The 18681-nt window shown below is 39.8% G+C and overlaps 1 protein-coding gene across 1 annotated transcript in view; it reads left to right on the top strand.

The window, feature by feature from the left end:
- Positions 1 to 18681, top strand: part of LOC149261773 (uncharacterized) — a 117960-nt gene that overhangs the window by 71715 nt on the left and 27564 nt on the right. Inside the window, exon 3 of the mRNA XM_089370998.1 lies at positions 15682 to 15685. Within this exon, the coding sequence (XP_089227124.1) occupies positions 15682 to 15685 (4 nt within the window). The remainder of the gene's footprint in view (positions 1 to 15681; positions 15686 to 18681) is intronic.

Genomic DNA, 18681 nt, shown 5'->3' with positions numbered 1-18681 from the left:
ACGAGAACGAGTTTCACTATCGCTAGGCTCGTTAAAACATAGCGATGGGTTTGCCTAAAGGGCAAATTATAGAACAAGCATATGTTATCCTCCTCAAGCTTGACAAAAATAAAGAGGTACTAGTCAGCAATGACTGGGGAAAAATTGGGAAGAAAACTCAAATAAACTTTGTTGGTAGCAAGTCGCTCTTGAACATGACACTTCCGCTCCGTGTCCGAGTCGGGTTGGGTTGTTTCATTCACCGGTCACATCACCATGGTCACGCCATACCATCCACATTTGGGGTTAATGCTACCAATCCATCACATCAGTGTCGCCGATATTTTCAAGAGAAGTCATCTAGAGAAGTCACCTGTGTCTCACCCACTACCGTACATTATACTCCATTCTTTCATGACCGTCACCCTGAACCTTATATCACCAGATCGTTTTCACCTCCATCAAAATCATTTGCTCCGTTTCGTGTCATTGATGTGGGATTCATTAAGGCCCTCCTGTGACAGATCACTTCTTGTTGACATCAGCTCATTATCCAAGAAGTTGATCTAGGAACACCCCATTCAGTACTTTGAAGCTTGCATGCCTCAATGGCAAGTTTCTCACTTCCGGCGACAGGTTTACATCAATGGCCTTCGACCGAAAGATTTTGCGTGGTGTTCGACGCCAAGTCCTTTATTCACACCACGTGAATTGTACTACAGTACCTTGAGGATCATTATCATTATCGATGATTCCTCTCGCGCTTGTTAACAGTTTACATCATTGACTGGTAATCAAGCGATGTCTTTCCATGTTCGACTTCAGAACATTTCTCACATGGATCGACTTGTACTTCGAGTGAAGATCAGATGAGATTGAAGACCCTGGATCTAGTTTCATCCATTCGGGCTGCGATGTATATTCAGGGAAATAAAGACATTTAATGTACAGCATTGCACAGCACAGATAATCATCCTACCAAAAGGATGATGGCTCTATCAGAATCATCAGTCTACACTCAGACAATTGTCTATCCTATGTACATGAAAATGAATTTATAAAGCTGAGCATGGGAACGCCTGCCTCAACTAGATCATGAAAACAGTATGAAGATAATGTATTGTATTGTATCTTATTATAGGTCTCCTCCCAGCATTGAAAGAACTTCGGATCCTCATAATAAAGCATTTCACCCGACACCAAAAGGTTAACGGCCTCATACTTTAGGGGGCAACTGTTATAGACATTTTTGTGCCTTGCAACTCCGAGCATGAAATGTCCATAAACCAAGGGCTCCTAAGTCCCTAAAAGTGTTGTTCTAACCCCTAAAGGAACAAGGTCAATAGATTACAGCTTCTCCCAGAAGTTCTCCACCAGAAACTGCTCAGAATTGGTCAAAACAGGATCATTGCAGCTGCTCCACTGGCTAGGTGCATTGCATCTCACTCAAATGCACTGTGAGGGTGCATTGCATTTCAAAACTCCCTTCTGTGGGGTGCGATGGGCGAGAAATGACAAATGGCAGTGTCATTCCGCGAGGTGGAGAGGCAATGGAAGCTTCCAGAATCTTCTCCTGTGACACTTGCCTCACTGAATTCGACCAAGGATGAGTAAGAGGCCCTCAGTCTCCAAGTGGAAGAAAGAACTAACAGAGAGAAGACACTAATGAAATCACAAGCTGACTCATCCTCCTTACAGATATCTATATATGGATCCCTCATCCCAGAGATCCAGAGGCTGGAATTTTGCATATTGTAAGGAATTGTTGTTGGTTTCTAGAGACAAACATCAGATTGTTAGGTGATTTATGCTTTGTTTGAGGTGAAGAGGGGCTTCTTTGCTAGGAGGTTGATGCTGGGTCGGAACCACTGGTTGTAACTCCTCCTAGATCTTTTCTTGTTTATCAATAAAAACTATTTGAGTTCTCCTCCATGCTTTTGTATCATTGATGCTTGTTACACTTGTATGGTTAACTTAAATCTGATCCTAAGTTGTTTATGAATATAGATCCATGTCTTTGTATAGTGCTCTCCTTCTGTGATCTTACAGGTACTTTGTGAAGCTGGGCATGCAAGGGAGCAGGTAGTTGGAGACTATCAAAGAAGAGAGGGATTGGATCAAAGGATTAGCGCAAGACACAGGTTGGTTCTTTCTATTCCTCTCTATCTATAATTCATAAAGGAAATACAAAATTATTTTTTCTCTGTTTGTTTCTAAGGCAGCTGTCACACCTTAGTGGGATAGAGCAGTTCTAAATAGACACTTTTCCCTGTAACAGAGCAGAGCCCAAACCCTAGCAACCGATGACATAATGGGGAACCGGGCACAGAATGGGAGCAATCCGTTAGTTATGAAAATGAATTTCAACATTTCCACCATTGGATGATGCTTTGAACACATGGGAGAAGGGTTTGCATGATATCATTCAACCTCATAACTCGCACGAGAACATTATAACATGGATGGACGAAATTTATTTGATATGACAATCATTAAAGCTATGTACTGTAGATTAGACTATAGCCCGTGGAATAATTCGATAATTAATGTAAAACTAACACTTGTGCAGTATGAATTAATTTTAGCCATATGTAAATCCTGGTTGTGCATATTGCAAGGGGTGTATTCACCTCCTTTCTATAATAACATTCATAAATGATTAATGCATAAATTCTTTACTCCCTAATCCTACACTGACACCATATAATTTCTTATGGTAAGTAAATTATTTTTACTATATATATATATATATATTGAACAAGTGTTAAGGATGAGACATGTGACATGTGGTATCAAAGCGTAAGGTTTCTACATTGTGGCCAACATGGGAAACTAAGAAAACCATTATTATGTTTTGTACACAAAGAGGTAGAATCGAAATAAGATGAGGAGAGGAGTTGGACCACCAACTCGGCTAAAGGCAACATATGTCGAAGCCAATCCGAAAATGTGGGTATAGTTAGGGGAAGAGTCCCGCCAAGCTAATGTTGTACTACTGGAAACTGTTCAGCAGTTGCGAACTAAAATGATTAATTTGAGGGCTAATAATGAAAAATTAAGGCAAAAACAGGAAATAATTTTGAAGAGCTTATTCGATAAGAAAAATTAGCAGGAGCCAAACACGAATTCCGCTGATGGGAACAAGACTGATGTGTTTCGACAAAATGAAGATCATGCATAATCTAAAGGAGGACGAAATGAAGACGAAGGAAGATCTGACAATGTTTCCGAGGACAAAGAAATTAAGAGGCAGAAAACCAAACTTCAAGGGAAGTTCAAAAAGATAAAACCCCTGAACTTTGATAGTGAGGCTGAGGAAGCAATTGAAGCATGGCTGATTAATATGAACAAGTACTTTCAAATCTACGAGTATGATGAAAACCTTAAAGCCAGATTGGAAATATACCAACTACAGGGTAAAGCCACCTTGGGGTGGCAAGAAATCAAAATTGTCCAGAAAATTGAGGAACAAGAAGTAACTTTTACATACTTCCAAAAGCATTTCAAAGATAACTATATGACATAATGATTCTATGATAAAAAGGTGAGGGAGTTTCATGACTTGAGGTTGGGTTAGTTAACAATGGATGAGTTCATAACAAGGTTCACCTCCTTGTTGAGATACATTCCATAGATTCAGGAGGAGAAGGCTAAGGTGTAACGTTTTACCAGTAGTCTACCTGCCTTTATGAGGGAAAAGTTGGAGTTTGATAATCCAAAAACAATGGACGAAGCGATTCAGAAAGCTAGAATATGTTATCAACAAATGAAACAAAAAGGAGAAGGAAATCAGAATGGGCCCTTCAAAAAGGGATAGAAAGGCTTTCTGAATAGTAGAAATGTGAAAATTGTTGGTGGAAGGAATGTGCACCGAAAACAACAGACCAAGTTTGCTGGAATAAATCCGCAGAAACTTGGATTAGAAACTGATAATAGGCAGACAAAGGTGGTAAGAAAACCAGAAAACAACTAGCAAAAGAAACCTCCTCTGCAATGTTGGGGATTTGGAGAGCCCCATTACTATAAAAATTTCCCTCATCGTACTCAAATAGAGCAGGCTGCTAATGTGCAAGAAGCATCTACAGTGGGAGAGGTGGCTAGAAGCATACCTAGAATAAATGTAGCTTTGGATGATAATCAAGTAGAATATCGACCCACCATGGTAGAAATAGAAGGTAATATATCTAGCCACTATGTTTCTATTTTGGTAGATCCAGGTGCAAGTCTGAGTTAAGTTAGTGGAAAAATGTCCTCTACAAATGGTTAAATTTAGAAATCCCTGGTTGGTGCAATTAGTTACAGGAGCTAAGCAGAGAATGAATGCTAAGATTGAAAATTGTTTTATTAAAATAGGAGAACAACAAATTCAAGTGGATTTGAATATATTACTCCTAGGCTCATATGATGTATTGATTGGAATGGATTGCTTAGAGAAACATTGGTCTCTAGTGGATTGTAAAACAGGAAATAATTAGGGGGAATTAGGCAAGAAATTCAAGGGATTAAAATACAATTTAAATTATGACCAATCACAACCAACTAGTTAGGAAAATGTATTCGAAATGGTTTTTAAATCTATGTTGTGCAAGTGGGTTATTCTAACTCTAAAAATAAGACTCTTTCCCTGGAAAATATGCCAATTATACAAGTATTTACTTATGTGTTTCCAAAGGAAATACTTGGGCTGCCACCTAAATGAGACATCAATTTCAGCATTGAATTAGTTCCATGAGCATCTCATGTGTCTAGAACCCCTTATCGTATGAGTATACCTGAGTTAACAAAACTCAAAATGCAATTGCAAAAGCTCCTAGATAAAGGTTATATTTGACCAAGTGTGTCACCATGGGGAGCTCTTATACTATTTGTGAGGAAAAATGATGGTACGCTATGACTATGTATTGATTATAGACAATTAAATAATCTTACCATTAAGAATAAATACCATGTGCCTTGTATTGGCGATCTATTTGATCAGGCTAGAGGAGCTAGTGTGTTCTCAAAAATAGATTTTCATTTAGGGTATCATCATATTTGTATTAAAGACGAAGAAACTTGCAAAACATTGTTTCGAACTCGCTATGGTCATTACAAGTTTTTGGTATTTCCCTTCGAGCTTACCAACGCCCCTGCCACTTTCATGAGCCTTATGAATGGTATATTTCACCCATATTTAGATAAGTTTGTCTTGATTTCCATTGATGATATTCTAATCTACTGAAGGAACATGGAGGAACATAAGGAACATTTGAGGATAGAACTGCAAACATTGTGTGACAATCAACTTTATTCCAAATACAGAAAATGTGATTTCTACAAAGTTTAGATTCAATATTTAGGACACAATATCTAATCAGAAGGTATAGTGGTAGATCCTGAAAATATTAAAACCATCATGGAGTGGTATTTTCCTAAAAATGTTGCGGATATTCAGTCTTTTATGGGGTTGGCAAGATATTACCATTATTTTATATAGGGGTTCTCTAGGATTGCATATCCTATAGCTTCACTTCAGAAAAATGGAAATGTTTTTAAATGGACAACCAAATGCCAGCAAAGCTTTGAGAAACTGAAACATGCATTGACCACAACTCCTATGTTGAAGGTAGCGGATCCGGAAAAAGAGCACATTGTGTACTAATGCTTGTCAAGAGGGAGTTGGAGGAGTGTTGATGCAGGAAGGAAAGATGATAGCTTACGAATTTCGTAAGCTAAAGGATCATGAGCAGCGATACTTTTCCTATGATTTGGAACTAACTACAGTAGTTCACCCTTTAAAGGTTTGGCGACATTACATATTGGGAAAGAAATTCCTTTTAATTACTTATGACAGTAGCTTAACGAGTTTTTTTAATCAGCGTAATTTGAATGCTCTCCATGTTAGGTGGACTACTTTTCTGAGAGAATTTGATTTCGAAATAAGAGACCTTAAGGGAAAAAAATCAGGTGGCTAATGCATTAAGAAGAAAGACATATTGTATGTACGAGATTTATTATAGTCGAATACAAACTAATTTCACTACAAAAATTAAAAATCTGCCCATAAAGACCCTAAATATAAATTCCTATGGAAGCAAGCAAGTCTAGCACAAAAATCTAATCAACAGTCTAATTATGGCGTAAATAACACTGACATGTTAACCTTCAGGGGTAGGATATATGTTCCTAAACAAACCCCCATCAAGTAATTTATGCTAGATTAATTTCATAAAAGCTCATATGTTGCCAGTCTGGGCTATCAAAAATTGTTTTCTGCAATTAAACAAGAATAATTTTGGCCAAGAATAAGAAAATACATTACAAAACATCTGGCAAGGTGCCTAAAACGCCAGTAGGTGAAGGTGGAGCACCAACATCTTGCTGGATTACTCCATCCCATACTTATACTTGAATGGAAGTCGAACACAATCACTCTGGACTTCGTTATAGGTTTACCCAAAACAAAGAAACAAAATGAATCTATCTTAGTTGTGGTGGACAAGCTGAGAAAAACAACCCATTTTATACTAGTTAAATCGACATTCAGAGTTGTTGAAATTGCCATTAGGGGACTTTTGAGGTTTAAAATGGGCCTCCTAAGAAAAATGTACAACCAAAATAAACTTTATAAGAACCAGTAGGATTCAAGATGATGATGTCAACCATGAGAGATGATTCACCATTTTTGGAGTAAAAAAGTAAAAAGATTAAAAAATAATAAAATAATAAAACTACTATTTCAACTTGTATTTTCAACTTACCCCTCTAAGTTGTTACTTAAATTTCAAGTGGGAGTACTCATTGGATGAAAAATTTAATTCATCATCTAAAGAGTACCCACGTTGCATACTTTCGATGGACCCTGCTACACGAAAAATGAGAAATACATGAAAAACATGATTGCAATAATGTTTTTTATGTATTTCTCATTTTTCGTGTAGCAGCGTCCATCGAAAGTATACAACACTGGTACTCCTTATATGAGGAATCAAATTCTGCACTAAACAAGTGTTTCTACTTGAAATTTGAGTAAACTCGTAGGGGAGATAAGTTGAAAATACGAGTTGAAAAATTAGTTTTTTGTTTTTTCCCTCTAAAATTTGATGATGTAATCTAATCTTATTTTATTATTTCCATTATTTTCTTATAATTTCCTTAGAAGGCCCATTTTAGACCTCAAAATTCCCCTAATGTATATATATTCATGAAAGAGGTATTATGATTACATGAGATACCACGGGTGTTGATTTCTGACAGAGATGTAAAATTTACATCAACATTCTGGAAGACTCTTTTTATGGGTTTGGGTACACAAATTCTATTCAATACCACATACCACCCTCAGACTGATGGACAAACTGAATGTGTTAATCAGGTAATGGAATATATGTTGTGAATGTATGTAATGCAACAACCAACTGAGTGGGAGGAATACCTCCACTTAGTTTACTTTTCTTATAATAACAAAAAGGATAGGAAAAAGGCATATGCTGATAGGAAAAAGACCTATAAATAATTCCAAGTAGGAGATCACGTTTACATCAAAGTCAAACCAAATGGAAGTACTTTGTGGTGGGGTAGTTGCATCAAATTAGAACCTAGATATTTTGGACCTTTCCGAATCTTGGAAAGAATTGGACTAGTAGCCAATCAGTTGGCATTACCTAGTCACATTCGAGTTCATAATGTGTTCCACATATACTTATTAAAAAGATATGTGTATGATCCTAGACATGTGCTTAACTGGAAAGAGGTGTGGGTAATTAAGAAAGATAATTTCTTATTTCAGCACACACACACACACACACACATATATATATAATTTTCATAGACTAGTGCTAGATTGAAATTGTGGTACAGGTCAAATCAGACGACGAATTTCTGGTAGAGCCTCTACGTATTCTCGAGCAGAGAGAAATAATGTTACTAAGGTGTGCTGTCACCCAGGTTAAGGTGCAATGGAAGCACTTTAGCCCAAAGGAGGCCACCTGGGAGGATAAGGACTTCATGCTTAAATCTATTCCTGATTTGTTCGAAAGGGCTGGATTAGACACCAAGGAAAATGTTGCGCAAAACGGGGAGGGAGATGTAACACCCCAAGATGCATACGTTAATATAGTTACTTTTATTTTAATTATTTTAGTACTTCTAATTTTTGTATGTTGGTTGGAACTTGTGGCTCAGTGGAAGAGCCTAGTGGAAATTTTTAATAAACTTTGTTGATTAGAAATAAAAAAAAGGCGTGTTTGAAAAATATTAAAAGAGACCATGGGTAACGGAATCCAAACCTTCAAACAGTTGGAAATAGTTTGAAATAGTTACCACTTTCTCTCTTCCTAGAGAAAGGGAAAAGAAGGAAAGCCCGATCTTAGTGGGGAAAATCTGGGGGATGGATGAAAGTTAGCTAGAGGATTGAGAAGTGAAAAAATTAAGGAATATAATCCCTGCAGAAGTTTCTGTAAGGATGAGGAGTTCTACTAGGTTTGAGGTGTTTTTGAGCTAGACACCAAACCAATGGAACCCTCAAACAAGATACCTTGAGAAAGGGTAATCCTAAGCTGGACTAGTAAGTCTTGAGGTTCATAATGGATTAAGTCAGTGGTTGAATACTGTAACTATTTAGAGCAAGGAAGCTTGGGTGAGAGTCTGGACGTCATTGTCACGTTCGTGGTTGGGCAGCTTGGTCTTCTTAGGTGCTAAACAAACAATCAAGACAGACACATATAAGTTTTTTATGAGTTCTGTATATATTAAAAGTGAACTTTGTGCATTAGTGTTACTTTCAGTTTAATTTTATTCTTGGATTACAGGTTGTGTAGCAGTTAATAATTGGTTTTTATTTATTATAGCCAACGATGATAAAGGCGTGTGGAAAAAATAATTCTTGTGTATAGTGATCCTGTCCATGAAACAATTACTATGTGACGTATGTAATGTGGTTCTGTTCAGTAAAAATATCGGGTAATGAAGTAATTATTTTAAAATAAAAAATTACAAAGACAAAAAGAAGAACCAATAAACTTCTTAACCTTCACAGAAGGTTCATAACAAAGATTCAAGGGGAGCCTGGTTAGATGGAGGTGACGAGCCAGAGCTCCACCTACTCTGTCCAGATTCTAAGTAACCTAACTAAATACCTTAAGGGTCAAGATACTAGTCCTGGAATACTGCAAACCTATTCTCAGTCGGGCATCAATAACTTTTAGCCGTCGAGGAAAGGGAAAAGTAAAAAAAAAAGCATGTAGTAATTAAAATCATTGTGCCATCTTCATTCATAGATACAGGGGCTAGACAGAGCTCTAGACCTAGTAATGATTAAATATATATGAAACAAAATAATATACATGTATTTGTAGGTAATGATTGTATATAGAAAATAAATTAAATACATTTTCATGCACCACACATGTGGAGACAAAGACAATACTCAAAACTAAAGCTGCTAAAGCATATACCAGGACAGAATTATAGTAAACCCACAAGTATCCATTCTGGGCCAAAACCTTACTATACAATGACTTATATTCAAGATATAAAACAATGCGAGTAAACAACATGCATTAAAATCTCGACCATGATAAAAGGCCCGATTTTAAATTACGGTATCATGCATAAAATTAGAAGTTGAACTGATAACAGGTTTGCATAACTTAAACAAATGTTTGGTTACATTTTGTTTAGCCTTGTTTCAAAAGAAACTACAATCAAACCTATGACTGTGCCTGATAATTAAGACAATATGATCATATTGCAAAAAAGGAAAAAAAAAAGGAATTTCTTATCTAACCTTGTTGGGTTAGGGCCTAGTAAGCCCTATCTCCACAACCATACTTAGCCAATCCTTTGCCATAAACTAGACTGATAATTAGGGAGCAGAGAAAGGCTTTTGAAGTAACTCTGATCGAAGGATGAGGATGAGGTTCTCACGATGTACCTAGTCCATTCATAGTGAAAAAATAGAAGGTTATTCCCTTTGTTAACATTTCCCATCCATATCTGGAAGATCTTCATGAGCTAATGGCAAAGAATGGCCTAATCTACCACTTCAATGGGCTATGACCTCAAACAACAGATTTTTACAAATGGATACAATCTAATTGGACTAGATCTTGCAAGGTTCTCTTCTGTTCTAAGGGCTTCTTCATAGTTGTGTTTGCCCATCAGGAAGATTATCAAAGTGCTCTATCTAAGGGCCCATGGTTCTAGGGAAAAGGGGGGATTTTCATGATCCCTTGGTTGCTATACTTTGACCACTCTATGACAGTAATCATAGAGCTCCCCATGTAGGTTCTTCTTCCAAACTTTTTAGCACATCTATCTCATGATTCAGTGATTACAAGCATCAGAAACACCTTGGGTCACTTGCTAGCCACATATCTTAAGCAAGGCCAAAGTGGAATTTATACTCATGGTAGGATCTTCATAGAAATTGACATTAGTAAACGCTTGCCTGACAAAATCATCCTGAAAATATGTGATTTCCAATGGAGCTAGCTCCTAGACTATGAGAACAGGACTTTTCGTTGTTTCCTCTACCATCAAGCATGACACCTACATAATTCTTACACTCGAAAGCCAGTAAAACAAAAGACTAAATCTAAGGCTTGGAAGCCATGCAATCCGCCCCTTATGGAGGAAGAGGACTCCTCATCTTCAGATCAGGAGGATAGTGAATCAAATGATGAAATGTTCTCTTCGAATGAGGACTACAGGGAGAGTAAGGAGAATAAAATTTTAACAATTTGCAAAGAAATAGACAATACTATTGTTGTGGGGAAAAATGCTTATGCAGGACGATCCTATCCACCTAAGGTGTGACAGTGCCTTAGCAACAAACAGAGACAGCTATTCTAGTTTTCTTCCTTTATGAAATGTGAAAGAAGAGAGATCAATAGACTTACCGGTGTCTTCCGTTTGTCCCTCGATCCAGTCTCTCTTCTCTTTGGGAGTTCACAGCTACTTGCCTTCTCACTCGCCCAGCTTCAACAGGTTCATGCAAGATCACAAGAGAACAGCTACTTGCCTTCTTGCTTGTCCAGCTTCAACGGGTTCCTGCAAGATCACAAGAGAACAGCTACTTGCGACAAGAGAAGAACTCTACACAAAGACATATATTCACATTCATAACTAGTTTAGGATTAGAAATAAACCAAATACACTAATGCAATCATACATCAAAGACACATCAGTATATAGGGGAAACCAAGATAGCTTTATTGATGAATAACAAGGTTCAGGAAGAGATACAACCCAGAGGGCTCCAATCCAGCATCTCCTTCCCAGCAAATGGAATTCCTATCTTCACCCCCTTCAAAGCATTAATCACCCAATGATTCCAATCTCAAACCAACAGCAATTCTTTGCAATAACAAAATTCCAGCCTCCAGATCTCATGGAGGAGAGATCCATATATAGATGTTTGGAGAGAGGATGAGTCAGCTTGAGATCTGACTAGTGTCCTCTCCCTCTATCAGTTCTTGGTTCCACTTGGAGGTTCTTGCTTCCACTTGGAGATTTGGAACCTCTTACTCATCACCAGTCGAATTCCCTGAGGCAAGTGTCATTTTGGAAGCTTCCTGGGTTTTGACACCTTGAGGAATGAACTTGCCACATGTCCAATCTCACTCAGCGCAGGTAGCCAGTGTTGGCTTTGACATTCAGCGCAGGTAGCCAGTGGAGCCATTGACATTCAGCGCAGACATCCAGTGGAGCCATTGACATGATCCTGAATTGACTTGTTTTTGAGCAGTTTCAGGTGGAGAACTTCTGTGAATTGTTGTGGTTTGTTAGCCTTGTTCCTCTAGGGGTAGGAACAACATGTTTAGGGACTTTGGATCCCTTAGATTATGGACATTTCATGCTCAATGCTGTAAGGCACAAAAATGTCTATAACAGTTGCCCCCTAAAGTATGAGGCTGTTTATCGGGTGAAATGCTTTATCAGGGGGATCCGAAGTTCATCCAATGCTGGGAGGAGACCTGTAATACAATACAGTACAATACATTATTTTTCATACTGCTTTCATGATCTAGCTTAAGCGGGCATTCCCATGCTCAGCTTTATAAATTCATTTTTCTGTACATAGAACAGACAATCGTCTGATGGTAGATTGATAATTTTGATGAAATTATCATCCTTTGAGTAAGATGATTATCTGCTGCAATGATGTACATGTCAATGTCTTTATCTTTCCTGAATATATATCGCAGCCCGGATGGATGAAACTAGATCCGGGGTCTTCAAACTCGTTCGATCTTCACTCTAAGTACAAGTCGATCCATGTGAGAATTGTTCTGAAGTCGAACATGGAAAGACATCGCTTGATTACCAGTCAATGAGGTAAATCGTTAACAAGCGCGAGAGGAATCACCGATAATGATAATGACCCTCAAGGTACTGCAGTACAATTCACGTGGTGTGAATAAAGGACTTGGTGTCGAACACCACGCAAAATCTTTCGGTCGAAGGTCATTAATGTATACCTGTCGCCGGAAGTGAGAAACTTGCCATTGAGGCATGCAAGCTTCAAAGTACTGAAGGGGTTGTTCCTAGATCAACTTCTTGGGTAATGAGCTGATGTCGACAAGAAGCGATCCGTCAAAGGAGGGCCTTAATGAATCCCACATCAGTGACACGGAACGGAGCTAATGATTTTAATGGAGGTGAAAACGATCTGTGACATATGATTCAGGGTGGTGGTCATGAAAGGATGAAGGATAATGTATGGCAGTGGATGGGACACGGTTGACTTTTCTGAACGACTTCTCTTGAACATGTGGCGACACTGATGCGATGGATCGGTAGCATTACCCCAAATATGGATGGTATGGCGAGACCATGGATGTGACCGGTGAATGAAACAACCCAACCCGATTGTGGTACGGAGGAAAAGTGTCATGTTCAAGAGCGACTTGCTACCATCAAAGTTTTCTTTAGTTTCTCCCAATTTTTCCTCGGTCATTGCTGACCAGTACCTCTTTATTTTTGTCAAGCTTGAGAAGGATAACATATGCTTGTTCTATAACCTGCCCTTCGGGCAAGCCCATCGCTATGTTTTAACGAGCCTAGCGATAGTGAAACTCGTTCTCGTCTAAAGACAAGTTTGTCGTTATTTAGTGATTTTAACGAGTCTAACGACAAGGATAACTCGGTCCTTTTCATTTTTAGAGAGTCTGAAAAGGTACATAAAGTTAACTCCAAAATTCCTTTTTCGTCATCTAATCCCTTAGGTCCGAAAAAGTATAAAACAATACAGAAGGGATGAGTTTTCGATAGTTTTAACGAGCCGAACAAAACAAGCGCTCGATCTTTTTGTGCAATAATCCCTCAGGTCCAAAAAGATTAAAATCTAGAGGAGGGATAGCACTTCCTGTCCCTTTAACGAGCTGGAAGGCCAAGGACTCGGCAATCTTTTCATATTTTACGAGTCAGTTGAAAAGAGCTTAAAGAAGACTCGTCTTTTGAGGAACGAGTGATAAACAGGGTTAGCAGCTGATTCCAGGCACAGGTTGGAATTTTCCAATCACGGCAGTGTCACAAGGATGGCTAGGTGAAATCACTCTTCGCAGATGTTCCTCAAAATGGGTAAACGATCATATGGAGGTGAACGATCGGCCAAATGAAAAGTGGAGGTGACGGTGCAAACACGACCAAGGCTTTAATGGCTGATGATATTTCATTCACAGTGGTTATTTACCGGGTAGTTCATTTTTTAACGAGCTTAAACGCGGGTTGAAACACTTGCTCGATCTTATGTTTATTTTTTAACGAGCATGAACTATGTGCTAAAACTGCTCGGATCTTGTGTTTATTTTTTAACGAGCATGAACTGTGTGCTAAAACTGCTCGATTATACCAGTCATATGATAAGAGTGTCTCATCAAGATTCTATTTTTTATGGAGCTTCATCTTACTAAGCTTTGCTCCACATCCTTTCTTTATGCAAGTTAGGAAACGGCTAGCCCAAAAAAAACAGATAAATAACCGCTCTTTGCTTGCACTCCAAAAGGTTTGCATGCCCCCAGGTATAAAGTACGGTTTCAAGGTTACCTCTACTTCTTTTCTGTCAAAACATTTGTTTTAACGAGAGAGGCTTACCTCTTTCAGGTTACCCAAAGATTGTCTCGTTAATCTTTCAAACAAAACACTTCCTCGGCAATGTCTATCGAAATAGGAAAAGGTGAGTGATGTAGCCCGTCAACTCACATAACTTTGACAAAAGAATCTTATTCTAGAACAACCCTCTTCGTAGACGGACGGGGTACGGACTAGTCATATTCTCCCGCAGAAACCTACTCTATACCCAAAGTTTCTCTGCCGAAGCAGACCAGGACGCATGCCCCCTGGGTTCCAGTCATATCCTCCCGGATTACTCGCGCTCATCAGGAGGACGGACCGTGGGTTGAGACACTTCTTGCGTGAATAGACCATTTAGGGATGGTATATGACTATTTGTGATGCGTGATCTAGGGAATGAAAGTTGGTCCACGAGCTTGACCATTCTTCCTTCATGCGGAAAACACATTACTCTAAAGAGTGATGAGACGATGGCTCCCATGCAATATATATAGTCTCGTCCAAGGAGTAGGTTATAATCCAAGGGTCCTTGAACGACCATCACATTCATTTGAACGGTCTTCCCTTTCAATGTTATGGGCACATTGGGGAGGATCCCTAAAGGTCGACTGGTTCCTTTATCGAAGCCTGATAGATTTCTCATTTCAGGCAAAAGCGCTGGCGAACCAAGCGCTTTCCAAGCAATAGAGGAAAGGATACTCACAGATGTCCCCTCATCAATAACTGTGCCAGCCATTACCATTCTGTATATTTGAACGATAATTCTGAATGGTATGCTAGCTGGCAAGCGGGGTCTGCCTAGTTGGTTCCAGTCGAACGAGACAACTAGGTTGCTTGGTGGTGGGACCGAATAGACGGCCGGGTATGACCCTGACGAAGTTCCTTCCTGCGATAAAGGAATGGGCAAATTGCCCCCTTGTTCGTCAGAGTCTGTGTTGATGAAGAGAACTTGGACGGTGTCGTCTTTATTCTCCTCTGTGATGGTATCATTCGAAGATAGAGCCTCTGAAGGCAAAACCGGGTCAACTGCCGCCTCAACCTTTTGACTTTCATCAGGTATGGATTCAGACGGTTCATCTTCAATGATAGGTGCTTCGGCTGACCACCTGAGCGGGCCAGCCGGGTTCTCAACTAGTGAAGGACTTGGCAGGAGTTTTTGATATCCAGGAGGAAGTTGCACTAGTAAAACCGGGCGATCTTCCAAAACTCTTTTAGCCTCGTCTAAGAAGGGACAACGGTGGATGGCATGGTCGCCTTCACACAGTTTGCAGGGAAATCTGGCTTTCCCTCTCTGTCCTGTGGCTTCACTTTCACTAGTTGACGGTGTGCTGTCAACATGGCTATCAGAGGTTGACGCCACCGAATTGTGCAAACGGGGAGACCAGTCCCTTAGTATCCGAGGGATGCAGGGACAATCTCTGTGGAAGTGGTCTCCCTTGCATATGACGCATGGCGATTTAGGCCTTGCTAGTGCTGTGTGTGGATTTTTGTCAGACGACACTTGTTTGCCCCCAGTCGCTTTTGGCTCCTTCTTCTTCTTCTCTTTCTTCTTCTTTTCCTTCTTCTCTTTAGGAACTTGGTTTTTTGTTTTACCAGTTCCGTTAAGCGAAGAGGAAGGAGGAGAGGAAGAATTATATGAAGTCGAAGGCTGGTGGGCAACTCTGGTCTGGTCTAACTGTTGACTCGACTGTTCAGGAATAGTGGTGTTCTGAACGACATTGGTTGAAAAGAGCCAGAATGGCAGGCCAATTGTCAATCCTGGAAGTGACAAAGTGGCCATGTGGGGTGCACCAACATCTCCCCAAGAGGAGAAGGGACTAGGATTTCCACCAAGGAGAATTCCTTGGTTGGTGGGCTCCATCTTTTCAACCTAAATATCAACGCAGGAATAAAGGGGTGATTGTTCCGTTTAAAATAAATTTTTAACGACTTTTAGACACAACTTGCTTTTTCAATTTTAGAGAGTCGAGAAAAAGCTAAATATGACTCTAGTCTCCTTCGATGTTTTAACGAGCCCGAAGTGACAAATGCTCGGATGGACTTTTTCCGTTATAGAGTCTGAAAAAGGCCAAAAGGAACTGCTCTGGAGTTCTAGGTAGAGGGTATGCCAAACTTTTCGCAAAACCGCAGAATACTTTTTAGGGTACGGGCGGTCGATCTTCCTGAATGCTGTGTTCAGTGCATTGCGATCAGTAGGGCGGCCGACACGGCTTCCTAAGGATAAAGGTTTTATGCGTATAGGGGTCTCCCAATATATACGCGACGGTACGTGGGAGCACAATCCGTACTGGCGCTATCGTCCCTCAGGAGGAATCACCCACCTTCAACGAGATCGACAGTCACCAGGCTTTACGACGCCGGAACACGTCTCTAGCCTAGACCTCTATGTTGTGCGTTATGTTGCAAAGCGTTGTTAAGTTCATTCAATTTATTTTAAGTTGATCTTTTTAGAAGTTTGCCTTTCTGGATCACCACGAGATGTATGATACAATTCCTAAATGCAGTCTAAAGATGATAAGCAAGCTTTATATCTTTTCAACTTTGAAAATCCTAGCTACTAAGGGAAAAGAAAGACACCATCTTTTCTCAAAGAGCAATCAGCACACTCTAATGCACTTTTCCTAAATCAAGCATGCAAACTATCAAGATGCAAATGCACAATGCAGGTGTTTGTTTTCCGCTTACTTAGTATTGATGCCTACAAAGAAAGCTTTTTGTACAACTTTGAATTTGCTTTTAAATGACAAATACAAACAAGTTTACTTTTTCGAAATCAGAGAGGGTAGGAGAGGTTACAACACTTAACGATTTTCGAAATGAACACTTGTTTCGACACTTAAAAGAAACAAACTCAAACCAAATGCAAAAGTAAATGTATAATCAACTGCAAACAGCCAATGAACTCTCTCCTAAGATCACAATGAACAGATCTGAATCAAGGGCTACAGGATGACTATTTCGCTCTTGCAAAGGAAAACTGCAAATGATGCCACAAACACATAAAAACACTCACAGTCTTTTTGTACAAAAGGAGGCGGAATTTAAGCAGAGAAAAGGAGTTATCAGACTGGTACCTATGCTTGTTACAGGCTGCAAAAATCAGAGATCAAAACAAGGCAAAACAGAGCAGAGAACCCCAGCTGCACAAGGCCAAACTGGTTCAACGCAACCTCAACACAGGGGTTTTGACATTCAACGCAGGTAGCCTTCACGGGACCTACGTTGAAATGCAGAATCCCTTCACTGGATCTGCGCTGAAGGAGAAACTCTCGTTTCTCACTGGTTCTGGGTCACAGATTGCTATTTAATCTACAGTTTCAGGCCAAATCAAAGCAACAAGCAAGGTGTAATCAAAGGGATGCTTTGAGGGGGTACTAAGATCTATCACAAAGGATCATCAAATCATTTGTGAGTCCATTGTTCAGATCATAGACAAATCCAGTGATTGGATCAAGGCAGCAACTGTCTACTTTGCATCTGAGAGTAGCAGAAGCAGTTCGATTGTTGCTGTTGAGTCTATGAAGCAAACAATGATAGAAACACAAATAAAATGACTAAACAGATCTCCCCAGTATGGTCGCCAATTTGTTGTGGGGAAAAATGCCTATGCAGGACGATCCTATCCACCTAAGGTGTGACAGTGCCTTAGCAACAAACAAAGACAGCTATTCTAGTTTTCTTCCTTTATGAAATGTGAAAGAAGAGAGATCAATAGGCCTACCGGTGTCTTCCGTTTGTCCCTCGATCCGGTCTCTCTTCTCTTTGGGAGTTCACAGCTACTTGCCTTCTCACTCGCCCAGCTTCAACAGGTTCATGCAAGATCACAAGAGAACAGCTACTTGCCTTCTTGCTTGTCCAGCTTCAACGGGTTCCTGCAAGATCACAAGAGAACAGCTATTTGTGACAAGAGAAGAACTCTACACAAAGACAGATATTCACATTCATAACTAGTTTAGGATTAGAAATAAACCAAATACACTAATGCAATCATACATCAAAGACACATCAGTATATAGGAGAAACCAAGATAGCTTTATTGATGAATAACAAGGTTCAGGAAGAGATACAACCCAGAGGGCTCCAATCCAGCATCTCCTTCCCAGCAAATGGAATTCCTATCTTCACCCCCTTCAAAGCATTAAGCACCCAATGATTCCAATCTCAAACCAACAGCAATTCTTTGCAATAACAAAATTCCAGCCTCCAGATCTCATGGAGGAGAGATCCATATATAGATGTTTGGAGAGAGGATGAGTCAGCTTGAGATCTGACTAGTGTCCTCTCCCTCTGTCAGTTCTTGGTTCCACTTGGAGGTTCTTACTTCCACTTGGAGATTTGGAACCTCTTACTCATCACCAGTCGAATTCCCTGAGGCAAGTGTCATTTTGGAAGCTTCCTGGGTTTTGACACCTTGAGGAATGAACTTGCCACATGTCCAATCTCACTCAGCGCAGGTAGCCAGTGTTGGCTTTGACATTCAACGCAGGTAGCCAGTGGAGCCATTGACATTCAGCACAGACAGCCAGTGGAGCCATTGACATGATCCTGAATTGACTTGTTTTTGAGCAGTTTCAGGTGGAGAACTTCTGTGAATTGCTGTGGTTTGTTAGCCTTGTTCCTCTAGGGGTAGGAACAACATGTTTAGGG

Source organism: Pinus tabuliformis, chromosome 6 (assembly GCF_031772625.1).
Source record: "Pinus tabuliformis cultivar Carrire ecotype Pingquan chromosome 6, CPIR1, whole genome shotgun sequence".
NCBI lineage: Eukaryota > Viridiplantae > Streptophyta > Pinopsida > Pinales > Pinaceae > Pinus > Pinus tabuliformis.
This window is presented reverse-complemented; position numbering and strand designations above follow the sequence as displayed.